Below are 23,947 nucleotides of genomic sequence, written 5' to 3'. Positions count from 1 at the left end.
GTCAGTATTCCTTTTTTTTTTTTTTTTTAATTTGCTGCTAATTTTTTTCCTATTAGAAACAACCTGTGATGAACCTTCCCTGTAGGTAGAGCTCTGTACATAGAGATGATGTTTCCTTTGGATAAAGTCCCAAGGGTGTGCACATTTTTAAGATTTTTGACTTGTATTCTCAAAGTCATTTCAGGAAGATTACAACTAGTTTAATTCTCACCAGCATTGTATAAGAGTGCCATTGATCCCTCCTCTTTCCACTGATTATTATTTAAGAAAATGTGTTTTGTTTTGTTTTTTTAATCTTATAAGAGCATAATGCTCAAGACGGACCTTTCTTGCTAGTTAAGCTAAACTATTGTTCGATTTTAAGATGGCTTCCGGGGCTATTTTTGGTTTAAGGTTTAAAGATTATCTCAGGGCAGTAGTTGAAACTACAGCCGCTATGCCTCCAGAAAGTCTAGAGTCCATGAGAATTTGAAATTCTCTTCTGCATTTTTCTTCTTTTGATCAGGATTCTTCTTTAAAATCTTTGATCAAAATGTTCAGTAATGGTAGTCAGGCATGATTCATGTTCCTCTGGCCTCATGGCAAAGGGTGCAGCTGTTTACGGAGGTAATTGGGCACACATTCCATAAAACAAAACAAAAAAAAACCCATATCCTCCTCCTATTCCTGACTCTCCTTCCTTTGTTGCTCCAAGTGAGTAGAGACCAATTGTCATGCCTTGGATGGCCTCTTGCAAGCTTTTAAGGCAGCAGGTACTATGAAACAACCTAGGAGGTAGAACAGAAGCACTAAACACATTATTAGGCCATTTAATTGGGATAGCTCATGAAACCATAACCCTATTGCTCCAAAACAAGGAATCAAATCCCATGAGATTTTTGGCTGTACATAAGTAGCCTCAGCATCTACTTTTTTTTTTCATTGTTGTAAGTATATCTATCACATAACTTTTGCCAATTCAGCTTTTTAGAAAATGTGATTCCTAATAAATGACATTTAACTCTCTTCACCTTAGATATTCTGGCCACCATACCAGGGAAAACTCATAAATTCCCAAACCAAAAAATATTGGTCTTGAAAAGGAAAGAGGTGAAGGCATTCTTTTTCCTTGGCTCTTGTCATTTCTCTTTGTACAGCTGCAGTGCCCTCTCCTTACCCCTTCCCCACCCCAACTCCTTCCTCCTCTTCTTCCTCACCCATCTAAACTCTAAGATACATCTCAAATCTCACCTGCTACTTGTTGCCTTTCCCAACACTAGTCCATATGACCTTTCCCTTCTCTATATACCAATAGCAATTACACTCCTGTTGGGAGTGCACGAGATGATCCAGTGGCGTGATGGTAAGATATTAGAACTTCTATTTATGTTTTATCCTATGCTTTAAAGCTGTTTTTGCCCATGTTTTCTAATGTAAATAATATTTGTATAATGATACCTGTATCTTTTATAAATTAGTAAATATACATATATTTGGGCACGTGCCACAGTATACTGAAAATGGTATTCATCAAAAAATTTAGAGACTGCTAGCTTTTTAGCCTATACTAAGCAATTTGCATTCTCATTTTACATTTGTGGTTTTGAATATTTATAAAAGATGCCAAAAGATTCATGACAGTAATTTGCAGTTTTGCTAAGACATGAATTCTAAATGCCACAAACTATGAGGCAGGTGGCTAGGAGTAAATCACTAATCTAGGGAGTGAGCCAAACAGACTGTTTAGAGTTTCAATGAAGCTTTGCTTTCTACTCATAATCACGTACAGTACAATTCTTGGGAAGTAATTCTGAAAACTTCTTCTGAAAAATTACTCTATTACAAAAGCCAAATGCAAATTATGGTGAGGAAAGTGAAGAAATCTAAGAAGCTTATAATAAAAAAGGTGTATTGGTGCATATCATGTGTTTGTGTTTGTGTGTGTGTGTATGTAAGCTGAGGAATCACAAGGGTTTGCAGTAGTGTCTCGTGTTGCGCTTTAATTTTTTCCATTTTATGGACTGGACTCCTCAAGCTCCAAATCCCTTCCCTACAAAATTATTTCTTTGGCTCCCCACAGTTTCTAATTACTGGTGCAGTGCTGTATATTAGGAGTTACTCTGTAAATAGTTGGTGACTTGATTCTGTTTGATACTTGTCTTCTTTCTATGTTTAGGCATTTATCTAAAAAAAATTTTTTTTATATAAATTCATTGCCTGCTGCAGAGACATAAGCTGGGAATTAAATGTTTCCCTGTAGCCTGGGAATATTCAGCAGTGCATGGTTAATTACAGTGAAAGTCTGCTATAAAAGAAGATTTGAACTATCTCATGCAATTCTTTGAAATATGATTTACCATCTTAGTAACATAAATAAAACCGAGGTGTTAGACGGGTTTCCTCTGTTATCATATAAAACGTCAAGTAGAAATCACAGAGAAATATATTGTAAATGCTCCAGAAATAGCCTATTTCCAGACATTTGTATTGTGGGTTAGGATGTTTGCTGGGTTTACTGAAAGTCTTTTTAAGTAGGAAGTATGAAACTTAGTTATAAAAATGGAGAATGCTGCAGATCACTGTATAAAAAGACAGTCACTCAGCCAACCAACCAACAAAAAACAGCATTACATAAGGACAAAAGACAGATTAAAGTCCTTCCTATCGTCCAGTGAAAAACAAAGTTCTATTAACCATAGCTTAACTTGATGGTGCACTTACTTTGGCTAGGGCTATCTGCACATAGATTAAGAGCACCACTGCTAACCAAAAGGTCAGCAGTTCAAACCTGCCAGCTGTACCTTGGAAACCCTATGGTGCAGTTTCTCCTTTGTCCTATAGTGTTGCTATGAGTCGGAATCAAATCGACGGCAATGGGTTTTGGGATGTACACATGCGTTCTTTAGTAATCCTCAATGAGGGATCCCTTGAAAGAAAGTACTAAACCAGGAACTTACTGCCGTTGAGTGGATTCCAGCTCATAGCGACCTTATAGGACAGAGTAGAACTGCTCCATAGGATTTCCAAGGTTCGGCTGGTGTATTTGAACTGCCTACCTTTTGGTTAGCAGCCACGGTCTTAACCATTGTGCCACCACGGCTCCAAGAAAGTACTGCATTATTTGTTTTGCTGTTGAAGAAGGTGAGGCTTAGAGAGGTTAGATATCTTGTTCAGAGCGATACACATAAGTGGCAGAGCAAGATTTGAACCCAGACCTGTAAGACTGTGGACCAGCGCTGTGCGGTGGAACTTTTGTAATGGTGGAAATGTTCCATATCTGCACTATCCACTTTGGTAGCACTAGCACCGTGGGACTGTTGAGCTCTTGAAATATGGTAATGCAACTAAAGAACTGGATTTTTATTTTATTTAATTTTACCCATGGGGCTAGTGGCTATTGTATTAGACAGCCAACTCTAGAACCTTAGTAAAATGCTCTTAATCAGTACACCATACCTCTCCAATTCAACCCCTCCCCCACCCCACACACACATGCACATCAAAGCGCATAATAGGAAAAGAAAAAGAAGGAAGTGGCAACATTTTAAGTTACACAGAGCTAGAGTATTAAAAGCAGTTTGATTTGCCAGGGACAGAGAAGTGGTCTTTGTCCCATGGAAACCTCTAAGAGACTCTTGCTCTCTTATACCGAGCTGAGGGAGAGTCATCCAGCAGTGGACTTTTGTCCAAGATCCTTCCTTCATACCATTAGTCCTTGTGCTTGCAGATGCCTCAGGGTAAAGATAAGGAAGGATTTCCATTTCTTTGTGAGTGTTTTTGGCCATCGCTCTGAATGCCTCCTGATCTTGGCTTTGTAGCCTCCCTGCTTGTGTGTTCTTAGCTGTTCGTGTTGGCCTTTTTGATCCTCAGATTTCCTCATTTGCAAAATATGGTTGTTGAATTAAACGGTTTGTACAGAGTTCTTCTAGATGTAAAAATGCTGTAGATAATTGTTTTAATGCTTTAGATCCTGGAGTTCTGTGGATGTGTAGTAAATTTTTGCATTGTTAAAAATATGCGTACAAAGCCCAAATTAAAAATCAGACAACACAAGAGATGCTAGAAAGCTGTGCAGCGTTTGAAGTCTGTTGCGTAGCCCTGGTCCTCTCTCATGCCGTTTTCTGAATGGATGGCTTCGCTCTCAACAGGACGCAAAGCAGAAGCCTGCACTTCTTGTGATTCTTCATTCGGAGCAGAGGGAAGTGGTTGCTGTATACCTAGATATCTCAGTGAATTAATTGTCACATTGAAATAATATGTTCTTTTAACATACAGTAGCAGTTAAAGCCTTGAGAGCAGATAAAGAAGTTTGAAATGTTATGTTAGAAGCATAAGTTGGCTTTTTGTTAATGTGTATATGTATAAACAATTTTGATGCTTTTACCTTTGTGCTCGTTTTGAAAATAACAAATATTCCATTAAGTTCCACCAGTTCATTTAAACTATTCGAAGAAATTTAGTTTACATACATTTGAAGTAAAGTCTTTAATGTGTAACTCAGTGTTTTGAACCTGTTAAATATCATTACCTGCTGATTTTGAGAATATATCCATTTCTTGACGAAAGGACGTACCAGTGGTCTTCAGCCTATGGTATGTGTTAGGATCACCTGTAGGGATTTTTTAAAAATACGATATTTAGGTTTCACCTCAGACCTAGTGAATCAATCTCAGGGAATGAGGCCCTGCATACAGATGCTGAAATGCTCCCCAGGTTATCCTGATATATGCCAGAGGTTGAAGAAGCACTAGTCTAAACCAAAACACCCTGAAAGTTCTTGACAAGAAAAGAGGTGGTCTATTCATTAAGTGGTCTTATAGCGACATCACTAATAACTTAGACATCATTAATAACTTTATTATACTGACATCACTAATAACTTAGTGAGGACAGTATTATAAAGTTATTGTTTTTCTTCCAAAATTTAACATTGGTATTTATGTTTGGGTCTGGTGACTCATCACTCAAAAAAAAAAATTCAGGTAACTCACTGTCTATCATTACTGACAATTACTATGATGCATAAGTAATGTGATAAAAATCATAGGAACCTAAGAAAGAAGTGTTGTATTTGTTTACCTTATCTTGTTCTTGCAAGAATCTATGACTTATGAAAATTAAACATCCTACTCTTCTCTTATGCTTAAAAAAAATTTTTTTTAATCACTAATATTCTTATAATCAATTGTCAGTGTTTTGACAATGTAAAACATAATTTTGTTGAAAAATGTTTTAATCTTTAAATCATTATTAATCAAATCCACCATTATTTGCTTTTGCTTATCTTATGCTTTCTCCTAGATTTTAAAATAGTATCTAATTCTCATTTATTTATACAAACAACATATAATTACATATTACTAAACACATTTTTGTAATAATGATCCTAAATGGGAGGTAGAATATATTAAACTGGATTTTCTAGGTCATTACACCAATAATATTTGTAGTGAACCACACATCCCTTCTAGATAATATACATTTTGCCTCTGTTGTCATTATTGACAATTATCCTCTAAGGTCATTTTTTTAGTGTACAAATATATATGGTGCTGAAAACATGCTGGACTGGGAGGACTTAGGTAGGGATAGATATTAGTCAAGGTAATACTAATCTCTGAAACAGGTAAATCCTAAGTCCAATGTGAGTGTTCTTGTGAGTATAGTCTATATGAGTGTTCTTGTTTGATTGACCTTCCATGTGTATAGTTTAGGTCTTCCTTCATCAAAATCTTCATTCCTCTGAATGCTTCAAAGGTCAGCAGAGCAAGGGCGGGGGTTTGGGGACCATGGTTTAAGGGGACTTCTAAGTCAATTGGCAAAATAATTCTATTATGAAAACATTCTGCATCCCACTTTGAAATGTGGCGTCTGTGGTCTTAAATGCTAACAAGCAGCCATCTAAGATGCATCAATTGGTCTCAACCCACCTGGATCAAAGGAGAATGAACACCAAGGTCACACGATAACTAAGAGCCCAAGAGACAGAAAGGGCCACGTGAACCAGAGACCTACATCATCCTGAGACCAGAAGAACTAGTTGGTGCCCGGCCACAACCGATGACTGCCCTGACAGGGAGCACAACAGAGAACCCCTGAGGGAGCAGGAGATCAGTGGGATGCAGACCCCAAATTCTCACAAAAAGACCAGACTTAATGGTCTGACTGAGACTAGAGGAATCCTGGCGGTCATGGTCCCCAAACCTTCTGTTGGCCCAGGACAGGAACCATTCCCGAAGACAACTCGTCAGACATGAAAGGGACTGGACAGTGGGTAGGAGAGAGATGCTGATGAAGAGTGAGCTATTTATATCAGGTGGACACTTGAGGCTGTGTTGGCATCTCCTGTCTGGAGGGGGGATGGGAGGATAGAGAGAGTTGGAAGCTGGCAAAAGTGTCACGAAAGGAGAGACTGGAAGGGCTGACTCATCAGGGGGAGAGCAAGTGGGAGTACAGAGTAAGGTGTATATGAACTTATATGTGACAGTCTGACTTGATTTGTAAACATTCACTTGAAGCTCAATAAAAGTTAATAAAAAAAAAAAAATCTTCATTCCTCTACATTTAACCAGTGGTTAGGGAAAGGACCATGGAAAAGGCTCATCTGCTCTTAGCCACCTTAGCCTAGAGGGAACATAGTTCATTTTCATCATAAGACCACACCTATTTGCAGAAGAGGCTGGGAAATATACTCTAGCTGCTATATTACAGGAGAAAAAGAAAAAAGGTTTGGGTGAACACCTAACAGTTTCTACCCCATCCCTGCCATGAATGACTGCTAGTCATTCATTCTTGGCAAGGCATTTAATCTCCTTTGACTTCATTTCCCTTTACTTCAAAATTAAGAGAGCTGACAACTTTTCTTTTTCTTTTTTTGATAGTTAAGAAAATGCTCTTAAGATCTAGTGTGGCTTGATTCAACAAAGCATTTGTCAGAATCCTAATATTCTTAAAAGTAGATCTGATGAGGAATGAGAGCTAGGTTATGGCACAGTTGGTGGTTTTGTAGCTAATTGCATAACTAGCCAACAGATGTTGATTACTTGATTCAAGTTTTCCTGGAGGGAAGATTGTGGGGGTATGTGGACTCAAGACTTTATTCTTAGTCCTAGCCTTTTTACTTTTTCAACAGTAAATAAGATGAAAACATAGAACTCATATACTTCAAATTACAATTTAGAATTTTCAAATAATTTTTTAGGCTTCTGGATTAGCCCATCATATTGCTTTAACCTATAATACAAGTTATAGGTTACTTGGGCTTTTGAGGTCTTGCCAGGGAATCAAATGAACTGTTTCTAACACTGTTATTATGACAATACATTTATATTCCAAACAATTATTTTATAAATGAGCTGTGGAACATAATCCATTTTTAAGTAAAGGTTGTTCTGTATTTGTATTTCCAAAATGGTTTAATTGCCTTCCTATCTTCAAAGATGAGACTAGAATGATCTCTCATACCCTTAAATATAATGTTAGAAGATTATGACTATCAGCAGGGATATAGGTTGGCTCTTTCTCAGCAGAGATGATGTATTGACTAGATGAGACCTCAAATAAGACAAGGTAGCTAGTAACTAGCGGTTGGATGTCACATTCACTCACGGTGTTTACAAGACACACATGTGACTTGAGCCATCATGGATTTTAAAAGATGAAAATATGATGAATGATTATACATTAGTATCAATTACTTTTATTACATTTGTAGGCTTTAAAAGGACTTTGATAGGATGGATCTTTTTAATGTGGTACTATTATTTCAAAATGTGTATTTTCTTTCTTTTCAGGACTTCCAATAGTAGTCAGACATTATCATCCTGCCATACTATGGAGCCATGTTCATCAGATGAATTTTTCCAGGCCCTTAATCATGCTGAGCAAACATTTAAAAAGATGGAAAACTATTTGAGGCATAAACAGCTGTGTGATGTAATTCTAGTTGCTGGTGACCGCAGAATCCCAGCTCACAGGTAATTGTTTTCTAAATTTCTGTGTGTGTGAAATATTTCCTTGATAGTTCTCGACGTTGAGGTAACACATTCTAACTAATTATGATGGTGGAATGCTTTGTAAAGGGGTATTTCATTGAATTTCCACAAAGAAAATGGTACATATGAAATTATTACACATTAAATGACCCCAAGAGGTCTTTTTCCCTCTGTAGAAGCACACAAGCGAAACACATTAGCTCCTAAGCAGTCGGTATTGTTTGTTATAAATATTAACTACTATAAGCATCTTTTATGCCATGGTCTACCTATCAAATAATTTCAGATAAACTCGGTGGAAATTAGAGCTTGTGGGTATTTAGAAGCAAAAAGATGGTGGAATGAAGTGGCTAAGAGTCTTATGAGTTTTGAAATAGGCATATCTATCTCAGCTTCTACTTGTTGACCTCCAAAAAGCATAAAAAGCAGTGGTGCTAGGGAACAAAAGCCTTTAACACAAATGAAGTATTATTTCTTGAAGTAAAAAAAGGAAAAGAGAACCCCTTAGTAAAGAATAGTTATTTTCTGTCTGGTAATTTTGTATTAAACTATTCATTGTTAATCACCACTATGATCCCAAAGATTTTTTATGCCATCCCAACCTAATTAACACTCAGTCCTAAAGGTTTTTTTTAAACCCTCCAAAGTGAAAGTAAAATCATTAGGAAGAATTGTACTTGATCTTGTAGCTTTCGGTGACTCAGTCAGCAAACACTTACTGAGATGCTACTACGTTCTGACAGAAAGTCCATGTTGTGAATATGGATTTATTATGCAGATATTTCAACCTAAATTTCATAGAGGCACCTAAAATTTTTAAATTTTTAAAGCTGAACTCATTACCTTACCTGCGCCTAGCTGTCATTTCTATATACTCTCAGCGTATACCAAAAAAAAAAAAAGCCTGTTGCCATCATGTCGATTCAGACTCACAGCACCCTAGCATCCTTTTATTGCCCAAGACAGAAACCTAATATTGTTCTCCTTAATATCTTGGCCTTTCCTACCCAGTATGACAACAACAGGTAAAAACCCCTGTTAATAGTGTATTGTTTTTATTCATCCAGATATTTGCTATGTACGAACCTAATAAAAACTATATATAATTATTTAATTTCTATTTTTAAAAAACATAGTCTCATATATATCCTATTTTATATACGTCTGCTACTAAAGACCCCTTTAAAGTGTTAAAAAGCAAAGATATCACTTTGAGGAATAAGGCACACCTGACCCAAGCCATGGTGTTTTCAGTTGCCTCATATGCATGCGAAAGCTGGACAATGAATAAAGAAGACTGAAGAAGAATTGATACCTTTGATGACACAACGTTGCTTGTTAAAAGTGAAGAGGACTTGAAGCACTTGCTGATGAAGATCAAAGACCACAGCCTTCAGTATGGGTTACACCTCAACATAAAGAAAACAAAATTCTCACAACTGGACCAATAAACAACATCATGATAAACGGAGAAAATATTGAAGTTGTTAAGGATTTCAGTTTACTTGGGTCCATAATCAATGCCCATGGAAGCAGCAGTCAGGAAATCAGACATTGCATTGCGTTGGACAAATATGCTGTGAAAGATCTCTTTAAAGTACTTAAAAGCAAAGATGTCACTTTAAGGATTAAGGTGTGCCTGACCCAAGCCATGGTGTTTTCACTTGCCTCAGATGCATGTGAAAGCTGGACAATGAATAAGGAAAACCGAAAAAGAATTGATGCATTTCAGTTATTGTGTTGGAGAAGAATATTGAATGTACCATGAACTGCCAGAAGAACGAACAAATCTGAGTTGGAAGTATAGCCAGAATATTCACTAGAAGCAAAGATGGCAAGACTTCATCTTAAGTACTTTTGAAGTATTATCAGGAGGAACCAGTCTCTGGAGAAGGACATCATACTTGATAAAGTAGAGGGTTAGTGAGAAAGAGGAATACCCTCAACGAGAAGGATTGACACAGTGGCTGCAACAGTGGGCTCAAGCAGAACAATTGTGAGGATGGCACAGGACCAGGCAGTGTTTCATTCTGTTGTACATAGGGTTGCTGTGAGTCATAATTGACTCAATGTCACCTAACAACAGCAGCAATCCCTGAAGAAGGACATCATGCTTGAAAAGTAGAGGGTCAGTGAAAAAGAAGACCCTCAACAAGATAGATTGACACAGTGACTGCAACAATGGTCTCAAACATAGCAACTATTGTGAGGATGGCGCAAGAGGAGGCAATGTTTGATTCTGTTGTACATAGGGTTGCTGAATTGGAACCAACTCTACTGCACTTAACAACATAAATATATACTGTTTTGCCACTTTCTATTTTTGCATCATAATAAACTTGAATATTAGTGTGTGTCAGTTAATATAGTTGTACTTCGTTCTTGTTGATTGTTGCTTAGTGTTTTTGTGTGGATATTATGTGATTTATTGAAAAAATTCTCTACCAAAAGGCATTTGCACTTAGCTCAGGTGACTTCATCGCTTGCCTGCCACTATTGCTCTAAAATACAAATGTGGAATTTTCTCATATCACTGTGGTTGCTTTTTTCAAATCCCATTAAAATATGAGTTCTTTGAGACACTTGTAGTGCTTAGTAAATACTTGTTGAATGACGATGAAGGAAAGATGAAATACTTGCCTCAGGAACACATTAGATAAAAACCTACTTTTGTTACTCACTTGAATTTTCTATTTTTTGACAGATTATATTAAGACAATCCTTTTTTTTTTAATTTTAGTGAAAATTTGCCATAAAAATTATGTTGGTACAAAGCAGATTCCCAGCCTATAATAACTGGTAGAAAACAGATCCCCGGCCTAAAAAGGAACAAAGTGGTAATATACTTTCATTTCTTAGATTAGTTTCCTGAGGTTGCCTAGCAGATTACACAAGCTTGGTGGCTTAAAACGACAGAAATTTATTCTCCAACAGTTCTAGAGGCCAGAAGTTCAAAATCAAGGTATTGGTAGGACTGCACTGTATCTGAAGGTTCTAGGGAAGAATCCTTTGCTTCTAGTGTTTTATGGCTCCCAGTGGTCCTTGGCTTGTGGCTACACAATTCCATTTTCTGTCCCCGTTTTCACATGGCCTTCCCTTCTTTCTCCCTCCCTGTATATTTCTCCTCTGTGTGTCTTATAAAGACAATTATCATTAGAGTTAAGGCCTACCTGGATAATGCAGGGTGATTGCATCTTAGGATCTTTACCGTAATTACATCTGCAAAGAGCCTTTTTCCAAAAAGTTCATATTCACAGATTTGGGGGACTCCATTTAACTCACTATACTTGTTCTGGAGATGCAGCATGGCCTAGTGGTGAGAAATAGACTTTTTGGGGGCAGGCCTTTCAGTCCCAGCACAACCACTTTTGTGGAATTGTAGCACGTTTTGTTGTTGTTTTAACTAAAGAGTGAAAAAAAGCGAGAGAGAAGATGTAAGTATTATGGGTGCTTCTTCCCATCATTCCATTCAGTGATTGTAGTCCTCGGAATGGCTGTAAGATGAGAGTCATATTGGGTGAGCATCTCACTTTGTTGAATGTAATGCTAGTATTTAAAGTACCTCCTTCAAATCTTTGCCCAAGCATCACCTTCCAGTAAGACTACCCATTTAAGCCTAACCTCTACTGCCCACTCCCCTTATGCTGCTTTTTTCCCCATAGCATTTACCACCTTTTAATATCTATAGAATTGTGTTATTTACTGTTTGTCTCCCTCCCTTCTAGAATGTAAGACTCCAAGAGAAAAGGGATCTTTTGTCTACTTTGTATACCAGTGTATCTCAAGTGCCTAGAACAGTGTTCAGTACTTACTAGGTGTGCATCAGTATTTGTTGAACATATGAGTGAAATGAATAGGCAGTACTCAAAAAAAGATACCTGAGTGGGCAATAAACATTTGAAATGCCCCTCGATCTCACTAGTAATCAGGTGAATGAAAATTAAAACAATGAGATATCATTTAACACTTTGCAGGTTGTCACAATTTTTAACATCTAACAATATTGTGGAGAAATGGAAACTCTTATATACTGTTAGTGGGCGTGCAAGTTGGTACAGTACTTTGAAGAGCAAGCGGCAAAGCTGGGGAGTAAGGAGACTGGAATTGGAGAGGGATGCAAAGGGAGCGTCAACTATTAGCTGAATCTGTAATTTTTATTTCTTTAAAAGAAGGAATAAAGTAATTCTGTATAAGCATAGTGACATGGAAATATCTCTAAGACATATTATCAAATGAGAAATGCATATATATATTCATAACTTATTTTTGTTTATGGACAGAAATAGTATATACTATAGTATATTACAACAAAATATTATAGTTTATAACAGCATTATAATTAGAGTAATAATAGAGAATAATACAAATATTATCAGAAAAGTTAAAACATGAATTTGTTAAAGTCCTTGTCAGATGCCTTCCATATATTCACTACTTCTGTGATTAAATTTTAAATAACTTAGGTTATTTTCAAAAGATAACCGTAAAGAGAAACTAACTTATACATTTTTTCTTTCTTTGTGTAATCGAATCAATGCTGTATGCTTGTAGCTTTTTTTCTGGATGTTATAAAGCGATAGTTGAATAGTGAATGTGTAAACCGTTTACCTCAGCAGAAAAGTTTCCATAATAGTAATTTATTACTCCAAGGAAGGAAGTGAAGCATAAAGCAATTTGTCAAACTTAAAATGCGTTTCCCAGCATCCTGCACTTTCTGTGGGTAACACATTCCTTTAACGGAAGCATTTATTAATGAACATCAACTTTAATAATGTCATTGAGGTTTTTTTTTCTTCTGATATGTTCTCAGATTGGTGCTCTCCTCTGTCTCAGACTATTTTGCTGCCATGTTTACTAATGATGTCAGAGAAGCAAGACAAGAAGAAATAAAAATGGAAGGTGTAGAACCAAATTCACTATGGTCCTTGATTCAGTACGCATATACAGGTAATAAGTCTGTAAATGTAAATTTAAAACCTTTTAGATTTATATTATTAGATTTCAGATTTCTGCTATGAATATAGCATGCCACAGCCAACAGTTAATTCTTCTAATCATCTCTGATGATACCAGTATGGATTAAAATCCCCATATTAAATCTTTTTCAATGGTTATAATAATTAAACTTTTGAATTTTTAAAAAAATATTAATATAATTAGATGAATTTCGTAACGTTTTTAAATTACTGCATTTAAAACTTGGAAGTTATGCATAGCAGACATAAACTGCTAATTAATGCATCATTTAAAAATTCTGAAAATACACTATTTATTATTTTAGTAGAAATTGTGAAGACGTAATAATCTTTTTTTCACATTCAGTTTTTTTTCTTTTTGGAACGTCTTAAACCAGCTAAGTCTAGAATACATGGAGCGAATATCTTATTTAGAAATATCACTGTTAACATTGTTCTTTTATAAGCTCAGTTCAGTATAGTTCCATAGCTAATGGAATTTCTTTTTATCACTAAGGCCGTCTTGAATTAAAAGAAGATAATATTGAGTGCCTGTTATCTACAGCTTGCCTTCTTCAGCTTTCACAGGTTGTGGAAGCATGTTGTAAGTTTTTAATGAAACAGCTTCACCCATCCAACTGTCTCGGAATTCGTTCTTTTGCCGATGCACAAGGTTGTACAGACTTGCATAAAGTGGCTCACAATTATACTATGGTATGTATTTTTTGAAAAGCAGACCGGCATATGCTCTTTGCTTTATCCCTTATTGTTGGAGGCTTTTCTATATGTTGCTGTTTTCCAATGGCTCTGCCATATGCCTTGGAGTTCAGATTCACTGTATAGTGTGTCACATTTTCATTGAGTTATGAAAGAAAAACCCCATGTATTATTTCTCCTGGATATATGTGTTAAGCCCTAAGTTACTACAGTCACTAAGAAGCAGAGCAGTGGCCTAGACTGTTCTATTCAAGATTTTCAGATCTACTGCCTTTTGAAGCAGGGCTTCTCCAAACTTTGTACTTCGCAGCGTATGTATAAATTTTACAATTGTCCACAGGTTTGCTCATGGAAATTGGTGAAAGTAGTTGTATTGGTACAGTACTGATACAGAAGACAGGAGGATGAAAGGAAGCTTTTTATTAAGGACACATCGGATTATGTGGGTTTATTATGACACATACTGATTATATATAAGGGGGTATTTGTAGGCATATAGAATACTGTTCTTATTAACTGTAGCAAGCTGTGCACTCAAAATAATTCATATAGGGAGTTCTGACTCAACAGCATGGAAGATAATGTTGTTAAGTGCTGTTGAGTCAGTTCTGGCTCTTTGTACAACAGGACGAAGCACTGCCGGATCCTGCGCCACCCTCACAATCGTTGCTGTCCTTAAGCCCATCCTTGCAGCCACTGGGTCAGTCCATCTCATTGAGGATCTTCCTCTCTTTCCTTGACCCTCTACTTTACAAAGCTTGATGTCCTTCTCCAGAGACTGATAAGTCCAAAGTATGTGCGATGACGTCTCGCCATCCTTGCTTCTAAGGAACATTCTGGCTGTACTTCTTCCAAGACAGATTTTTTCCTTCTTCTGAACAAAACCAAACCCGTTGCCATGAAGTTGATTCCAATTCATAGCCATCTTCTTCGCTAACACCCTAATTCAGAGGCATCAGTTCTTCTTCAGTCTTCCTTATTCATTGTCCAGCTTTCACACGCATATGAGGCAATTGAAAATACCATGGCTTGGGTTAGGCCCACCTCAGTCCTCAAAGTACATCTTTGCTTTTTGACACTTTAAAGACATCTTTGCAGCAGAGTGGAAACCCTGGTGGTGTAGTGGTTAAGTGCTACGGCTGCTAATCAAAGGGTCGGCAGTTCGAATCCGCCAGGCACTCCTTGGAAACTCTATGCAGCAATTCTACTCTGTCCTATAGGGTCACTATGAGTTGGATGGAATCGACTCAATGGCACTGGGTTTGGTTTTTGGTTGGTTTTGCAGCAGAGTTGCCAAGTGTAGTGTAGTACATCATTTAATTTCTTGACTGCTGCTTCCATGGGTATTGATTGTGGATCCAAGTAAAATGAAATCCTTGACAACCTCAATCTTCTCTCCGTTTACCATGATGTTGCTTATTGGTCCAGTTGTGAGGATTTTTGTTTTATGATGAGGTATAATCTGTACTGAAGGCTGTGGTATTTGATCTTCATCAGTAAGTGCTTTAAGTCCTCTTCACGTTCAGCGAGCAAGGTTGTCATCTGCATATGGCTGGTTGTAAATGAGTCCTCCTCCAATCCTGATGCCCATTCTTCTTCATATAGCCCTGATTCTGGAATTATTTTTTTTAGCATATGCATTGAATAAGTGTGGTGGAAGAATAGAACCCTGACGCACATCTTTCCTGACATTAAACCACACGGTATCCCCTTGTTCCATTTGAACAACTGCCTTTTGGTCTGTGTATAGGTTCCACATAAGTACAACTACATGGTCTGGAATTCCCAGTCTTTGCAATGTTATCCATAATTTATGATCCACACAGGCAAATGTCTTTGTATAGTCAATAAAACACAGATAAACATCTTTCTGGTATTCCCTGCCTTCAGCCAGGATCCATCTGACATGAGCAGTGATATCACTTGTTCAGCATTCTCTTCTGAATCCAGCTTGAATTTTTGGCAGTTCCCTGTCAGTGTGTTGCCGCAACCATTTTTGAATTACCTTTAGCAAAATTTTACTTGAGTGTGATATTGACGATATTGTTTGATAATTTCCACATTCTGTTGGATCACCTTTCTTTGGAATGGGTGCAAATATGAATCACTTCCTGCCAGTTGGCCAGATAGCTGTCTTCCAAATTTCTTGGCATGATGAGGGAGCACCTCCAGCACTGCATCCATTTGTGGAAACATCTCAGTTGGTATTCTGTCAAGTCCTGGAGCCTTGTTTTTCACCAGTGCCTTCAGTGCAGCTTGGACTTCTTCCTGCAATACCATCAGTTCTGGATCATGTGCTACCTCCTGAAATGGCTGAATGTGGGCCATTTCTTTTTGATACAGTGACTCTGTATATTCCATCATCTTCTTTAGATGCTTCTGCATCATTCAGTATTTTGCCCATAGAAACCCTCAGTATTGCAACTCAAACCTTGAATTTTTTCTTCAATTCTTTCAGCTTGAGAAATGCTGAGCGTGTTCTTCCCTTTTGGTTTCCTAACTCCAGGTCTTTGCACATGTCATTGTAGTATTTTGCTTTGTCTTCTCAAGCTACCTTTTGAAATCTTCTTTTCAGCTCTTTCACATCATCATTTTTTGTGTTCACTTAGCTGCTCTGTTTGTTCAAGAGCAAGCTTCAGAGTCTCTTCTGACAACCATTTTGGACTTTTCTTTCTTTCTTGTCTTTTTAATGACTTCTTGTTTTCTTCATGTGTGATGTCCCTTATGCCATCCCACAACTCATCTGGTCTTTGGTCATTGGTGTTCAGTGTGTCAAATCTATTCTTGAGATGGTCTTTAAATTCAGGTAGGATGTACTCAAAGTCGTATTTTGGCTCTCATGGGCTTGTTTTAATTTTCTTCAGCTTGAACTTGCATGTGAGCAATTGATGGTCTGATGCATACTCGGCCCCTGGCCTTTTTCTGACTAATGATATTGAGCTTTTCCATCGTCTCTTTCCACAGATGTAGTCAATTTGATTCCTGTGTATTCCATCTGGAAAGGTCCACATGCATAGGGGCTGTTTATGTTGTTGAAAAAAGATATTTGCAATGAATAAGTTTTTGATCTTGTAAAATTCTGTCATGTGATCTCTGACATCGTTTCTCCCCAAGGGCATATTCTTTAACTACTGATCCATTTTCTGGCACTGTATCAGACAGTGTTCCACTGTTATTCATAAAGTTTTCATTGTCCAGTTTTTTCAGAAATAGACTGCCATGTCCTTCTTCCTAGCCTGTTTCAGTTTGGAAGCTTCGCTGAAACTGGTCTATCTTGGGTGACCCTACTGCTATTTGAAATACTGGTGGCATAGCTTCCAGCATCACAGCGACGTGCAAGCCACCACAGTACAACAAACTGACGGATGAGTGGTGGAGTATGGAGGATAATGGATATGAATTGACCTAGGATAGTGAGAAAATAAGGGTGTGTTGAAGATGTATTGTTATGATCAGTTTCTATGGTCTTAACAGTAGAAGAGCACAGGGAAGGAGAGTATGTGGAGTTTTAAGGACTGCCCAACTTGTCACACTACAGCAGTTGGTCTTTCACACCTTAAGCAATGGTTGAAGACTGTTGCTGTAAATGCTCCAGTCAGGGAACTGCAGTTTCTGGGAGAAAAAAAAAAAATGTGCACATTCACATATTGTATGCAGTTATCCTTATTACTAATTTCTTAACATTTAGGATTTTTTTTTCCTCTACCTTCTTCCTCACCCCATCCTTCAGTTGAGTTGGTGAGTCTGTGAAGAATTGACAATACTTTCCCTAAAGCTTTCTCTTTCATTAGAGAAAACAGAGAATTTGGGAGAATTCCAAGAATAGATATTTACAAATATTAGGAAGATCAGTTCTGCCTACCTCATGAGCTTGATGTGAGCCCCGAATGAGTTAATAGAAGTTAAGCACTTAAAACAGTGATTGACACATGGGTATACCCACTCAGTAAATGGTATCCTTGTCATTGTCATCGTCATTACACACAATTACCCTATTCAACACAATAGAGAGTTCTATGAGTGGACAAAAACACTCATACAAAAACAACCTTTATAATTGTTTTTTTCCCTACCTGTGGTATAATCACCTCTCAGGAACATTTCTTGTCCGTGATGGTCACATGGCCTCAGGTGAAAAAATAAAGGTTTGCCATAGGACAACACTGTTCAGACCTGGCATGGTATTATTTTAACATCTTTTTAATTAACTCTTTTGAAAGATCCCCCCACCACAGCATTTGTCCTCCATGCACATTTCTCATTTTAACCTTATGCTTGCAGTTTCAAATATTTTTTGGAATAAGATGACTATAAATAAAATAAAGCTGGATTTTTTCTTCATAATTAGTTCATAATTTAAGTAATATCTACTTCTTACAAAGGAGTTTTATTCACATAAAAGAATTTATATGCATTTAGGTCACTCTTGTTGTTTACAGTAGAGACACAATTGCTTTTTTAAGGCTTAGACATAAATTTAAATTAGCTGGATGTTTTTAAAGCTATTTTCATAGCCAATTAGTTGTGGTAGATTTTTTTTTCTCAAGGCCATTATTTGACATTATTCAGTTTCAACAGAGACATGAAATTGAATTCTAATAACAAGTAATTTAGAGACAGATTGTCTGATTTGAATTGTTGCTATGGGAACTGAATGGAAATGTATAGAAAAGTTCAATCTTCAATTAAAATAAATCCCTCAATAATTTCATTTGTTTAAAAAACTATTCCAAAGGGGGAAAGGGCACAATGCTAGCAAGTGTTTGGTAGTGTGATAGTTGTTTGTTTCATAAAATGGGTTAAAAATATGGAGTAAACATAATGCCATGCCAGTAAAATCAACTCTGCAATCAGTAAGCAGTATGTATACTTGGGGTGTTCACTGATCCTACATGAATACAAGTAGGAAAGGACAGTGAATTCCTTCTCGTGATCCTAGAATGTGGAAACTTTTGTTTTCATTCTGAATGTCATTGAATGTGCCCTGTAGTAAGTCATTTCATCTTTAAAAAAATGTCTGAGACTGGTTATATCATTACAACTATGTAAGGACGAGTTCCTGCAGAAGGACATCATGCTAGGTAAAGTAGAGGATCAGTGAAAAAGAGGAAGACCCTCGACAAGATGGATTGATGCAGTGGCTGCAACAACGGACTTAAACATACCAACGATTGTAAGGATGGCCCAGGACCAGGCAGTGTTTCATTTTGTTGTACACAGGGCCGCTATGAGTCTGAATTGACTCGACAGCATCTAACAACGATAGCATTTAATGACATTATGGGTTTATGAAACAAACATTAACATTTAATTTTAAAATTTAAAATTTTGATTCTAAATCTAGAAAACTTATTAAAACATTCCATTCTGCTAAAATAACTAAAACCGCTAAAATAGCTGCTTCAAAGTCAAATTAATACTTTTGAAAAGAATTTTTGTTTAACCTTGAGTCCAGTAGTATTTTGATAAGTTGTTGAAAAGCTCTATTTTAACTTAATATGAATTTTACTAGAATGGAGTTAGCATTATTCTAAATTAGATATATCAATAGCTTTTTTCTCACTGGTGAAATTTAATATCATTTCAAAGTATGGCAATAGTTATATCAATTTTGTATAAATGTATTGATTGAACTGTATATTATACCTTTGAGCAATTAGAAATGTATGTTATTTTTATTTCTTCAGAATCTCACTTAACATTATAATTGTCTTTCTGTGTGGCCATGTGATCTTTGTCCTTGAAAGTTTTAATGCCTGCTTAATAATCCATTGAGTTACAACCCCCCATAGCCGAACATTTTGGCTGTTTACCATTTCTTACTATTATAGATAGTAATAGAAGTATCTTTATGTATTCAGCTTTTTCTCCTTTTGCAAATTATTTGTTAAGGGTTAAATTACTAGTGGGATAACTGGGTTGAGAGCTCCAACATTTTTATAGCTCTTGCTATGTGTTACCAAGTCATTTTAGAATGTCGGTATACAAATGAGTAGAACAGTTTGCTTGAAGGCATTCCACATCAGGATTTTATTAAAATATATTATCGAAATGTCAATCCAATGGATATATTTTAGATCAGTACCTAACTTATGTGACAGCAGGCTATGTAGAAAATATATTCTTATTTTAATATAGAAGATAATTATTGATAGTTCTGGTTCTAATTTAAACAGCCTTTAGCTGTCTTACTCATCGTCTGACTCATAATATATTAGAAAATATAAGAAAAACATTAAGAAACAGTATGTCTAGCGCTTGCATTTATAACTGTGTAATATATCTATGCATTAAGATTTATAACCTTGCACACCAGATAACTTTTCTTTCTGTTCAGATTATTTACCACCAGAGCCTGGTAAAGATCGTTGTCTCAAACTTAAGAGCATTTCTTTTCCATTTCATACTATATGGGGAGTTGATTGTGGTCTGAGGCCAGGACTGAGTCATCTTCAATGTAAAGTCCTGGAGCCCCAATCCACTCCAGGGCTACCTTTTTGCTTTGATTCTTTTTCCTATAAGCCCAAAAGAGCTTTGTGTATAAATCAGATTAGAAGAAATAGAAATTATCACAACAGGTCTAAAATCCTGGTGGTCTTTCAGATAACACTGAAGTACTTTCAAAGGTCAGTTTGGTTATAGAGTAGCCCTGAGGAATATACTTTTCCTGGAGGGCAGACTCAGAGAAGACATCTGTGGTCCAGAACAGTCCTGGGAAATCTAGTCAGCTTGAAGGTCATTTCTGTGTAAGAGAAATTACTTCAAGGCTCACCCAGGTATTTAGCTCCACTGTTGGCCAAATTCTTCAGCAACCACAAATCCAAACTAGCTTCTGACAGTAGAATATTTTACATCTCAGTGTCTAATTCTTTCTTCTATCTTCCTTCGAAAAACTTGCCAAAACTATTCCCTAACTTATGCAAAAACCAAACCAAACCTGTTGCCATCGAGTCGATTCAGATTCATAGCAACCCTATAGCACAGAGTAGAACCGCCCCATGGGGTTTCCAAGACGCAGCTTGTGAATTCAAACTGCCGACCTTTTGCGTAGCAGCTGAGCTCTTTAGCCAGTATGCCACCAGGGCTACAAGTCTTGTGCAAAGCAATATCTAAACGTCCCAAATCCATTTTTAAAATGTAATAAGTGATAAAACACTTTACTTCTACTTATGTAGAAGTAAAAAGCTTAACAATGTAATTTCACTTTAAATGCTATTTTTTATTCTGTTTCTTTTCTAGTAAGCAGTAATAAAGTATAAATTGTGTTTTGGCATCTAACTCAAAAAACTTCTAGTTTCCTTTAAATAAACTATGATAGCCGGAAAGAACAACATCGTTTGTATGCTTTTCTTTTCTCTAGGAGCATTTCATGGAAGTAATTAGAAACCAGGAATTTGTATTATTACCAGCCAGTGAAATTGCAAAGCTCATGGCCAGTGATGACATGAACATTCCTAATGAGGAGACAATACTGAATGCACTTCTTACTTGGGTTCGTCATGATTTGGAACAGAGACGGAAAGATCTCAGTAAACTTTTAGCTTATATTAGGCTCCCCCTTCTTGCACCACAGGTGAGCCACTTTTGATGATTTAAAATTAGTGTCATAATTTCAGCAACATTTGAGTATTCACTTTATGCTAATTGCTTTACTATGTATTTGATTATAGGTTAATATTTTCCTTTGCCTGTTCTATTTAATAAGGTAATGTTACATATATTCCTTGGGAAAGTGTATATGAAAAGAATTGGAGGTAAAAAAAATCCTGCTCATGTTCTCAACCCCAAAATTCTGATAATATAAATTGCATCAGTTAAGTAACATTGGTGATTTTGGGTTAGTAATTTCTTTTTTTTTTTTATTGCGCTTTAGGTGAAAGTTTATAGCTCAAGTTAATTTCTCATTCAAAAATTTATACACATTTTGTTTTGTGACGTTGGTTGCAATCCCACAATGTGACGCACACTCCCCTCTTCACCCTGAGTTCTCTCTGTCCATTAATTCAGTTCCTGTCCCGTCCTGCTTTTGGACAGGAGCTGCGCATTTGGTCTCGTATATTTGATTGAACTAAGAAGTACGTTCCTCGCGTGTGTTAATTCTTTGTTTTATAGACCTGTCTAATATTTATCTGAAAAGTGGGCTTTGGGAATGGTTTCAGTTCTGGGTTAGTGGAGCATCCAGGGGCCATAGTTTCGGGGGTTCCTCCAGACTCTGTCAGACCATTAATTCTGGTCTTTTTAGGTTAGTAATTTTGATTCAGCTACAAACCTATCCTAGAAATAGAAGGAAAATTAGTAAAGCTGGTAGTAAAAGGAATACTGAATTCTAGGAATCAGAAAATTTCGATTCATTTATTTGCCACATGTCTATTAAGTATTTACTAAATGCTGGATTCTGGTGATATATAGATTAATAAGACATGACAATAGTTCTGGCTGTGCCATTTAAACCCTTATGATTTGACACATTCACACACCTCAGTTTCTTCATCTGGCAAGTGAAGGGAACATCTTCTCTGTCTCATAGGGTTATCATGAGGATCAGAAAAGTGCCCTGTGAAATATGATGTGCTGTAAATACGAATGATATTATTATTATTTCAGTATTTAAAAATCTGTTCAGTGAAATCAAGGTAATCAGTCATAACATAGTTACATGCATTTTTCCCCTTTTTTTATAATTTTGACTGGAATATACAAAATTTACTCTGCATGCACTGCTGCTAATAGGCAACAGCACTTTACCTTGAGCCTTGAAAGCACAGAATTAGTTATTACTACAAAAGGTCAGATCTTTTTTTTTTTTGGTTTAAAATGCACTGAATGCTATATAATTTGTATTTATCTTGCGAATGTGTATTACTCCCTGTGTTGTAAGTGAAAGTTGTTCTCTACCTTACAGAAGTCAATCTGATGCCTTGTAAGAAAGACTTCCATCTTCAGGAGTAAAATATTATATGAATCCATAGGCATGAAACTGCATGAATCTATGGCAATTCATGAAAAATAACTTAAAATTCTTTCCCTTGAAATCAGATTTAAAGAAGAGAATTATACTTTTACTGTTACCTGGCAGAACTATTTTTCTTATTCTTTCTAGATGAGAAAAAATAAAATCTGAACGATCCTATTAGGCTTTGAAAAGAATCTTGTACAATTAAGTAAACTGACAATTTACTTCAGTCCTGCAGTTTCAAATACTTTTGATACTGTATTTGCATGGGAAACCCTGGTGGTGTAGTGGTTAAGGGTTGGCAGTTCAAATCTGCCAGGCGCTTCTTGGAAACTCTATGGAGCAGTTCTACTCTGTCCTATAGGGATGCTACGAGTCGGAATCAACTCGACGGTACTGGATTTGGCTTTTTGGTTTGGTATTTGCATGACTGTCAGGGACCTTCAGAATTTCTGTTGTCATAAGATCTTAGAGTTGAAAGACACTTTGGAGATCATTTAGTCCAGCCTCTGTTGTACAAATGAAGTAACAGACCAAAACAGTAAACCCATATGTTCAAAATCACAAAGTGATTACATAAATTCCTGTCCTTCTTAATTGTAGCTGTATTTGGCTTTGCTACTGGGCTAACATTGTAGAGCTAATAAGTAGGACCCAGATCTAAGTAAAGTTCTGTGGCTTTTCCATTAAACTGCTCTGCCTCTTAAATGTACTAAAATTGTTGGCCAGGGGCGGTGATATCAGGTGGAAGAAAAAATAGATTAAAAATAAATCAGTGATTACAATGTAATGAGATAAAGGCTGTGCTAGATATGTGAACATGGTATTGTGAAAATAATAGAAGTAGTCCATTCAGACTGATTGTGATGAAGCAGAGAGAAGTGACTTCCTGAAGTGTCACGTGATCTGCATTATGGATTAGCCACCCAAAGAAAGGGGAATGGTGGTCCCAGAGAGACAGCAGATTGTACCTACGTATGGAGTCATGAGTGAATATTTTATTTTCTGGAATTTCAAGATAGTTTGCATAGAGTAGAAAAATAAAAGGGTGGGGGGGAGGGGCAGTGTCAAGAGATGAGGCTGGACAGGAAAACAGACCAGATCATGGAGACTCTTTAGTCATGCCAGGGAGTTTGGATTTTATCCTATAAGAAGTAAGGAGGCACTAAAGATTTTAAACAGAGGAATGTCATAATGAAATTTTTATTTTAAAAAGGTCAGTATGACTGTACTGGGGATGATGGATCAGAAGGGTCAAAACTAGAAACCCTAATGGGAGGCTATTGGAATTCAAATAAGAAGTGAATTAGGCACTCTCTGGCAGTGGAGATAGAAATTACCAGGCTCAA

At 36.7% G+C, this 23,947-nt stretch overlaps 1 protein-coding gene across 4 annotated transcripts in view; it reads left to right on the top strand.

Moving 5' to 3' along the window:
• The window catches only part of KLHL5 (kelch like family member 5), a 102,384-nt gene that overhangs the window by 33,019 nt on the left and 45,418 nt on the right, over positions 1 to 23,947 (top strand). For all 4 annotated transcript variants that reach the window (XR_007517681.1, XM_049886347.1, XM_049886346.1 and 1 more), the window contains 4 exons: positions 7,773 to 7,955; positions 12,784 to 12,920; positions 13,446 to 13,642; positions 21,006 to 21,218. Coding sequence is in view for 3 of the 4 variants with exons in the window: in XM_049886347.1 (XP_049742304.1) it covers positions 7,773 to 7,955; positions 12,784 to 12,920; positions 13,446 to 13,642; positions 21,006 to 21,218 (730 nt within the window). In the remaining variant the exon portion in view is untranslated. The remainder of the gene's footprint in view (positions 1 to 7,772; positions 7,956 to 12,783; positions 12,921 to 13,445; positions 13,643 to 21,005; positions 21,219 to 23,947) is intronic.

The sequence above is a fragment of the Elephas maximus genome, chromosome 5 (assembly GCF_024166365.1).
Source record: "Elephas maximus indicus isolate mEleMax1 chromosome 5, mEleMax1 primary haplotype, whole genome shotgun sequence".
NCBI lineage: Eukaryota > Metazoa > Chordata > Mammalia > Proboscidea > Elephantidae > Elephas > Elephas maximus.
The sequence above is the reverse complement of the archived record's forward strand: the minus strand, read 5'-3'. Positions and strand labels throughout refer to the sequence as shown.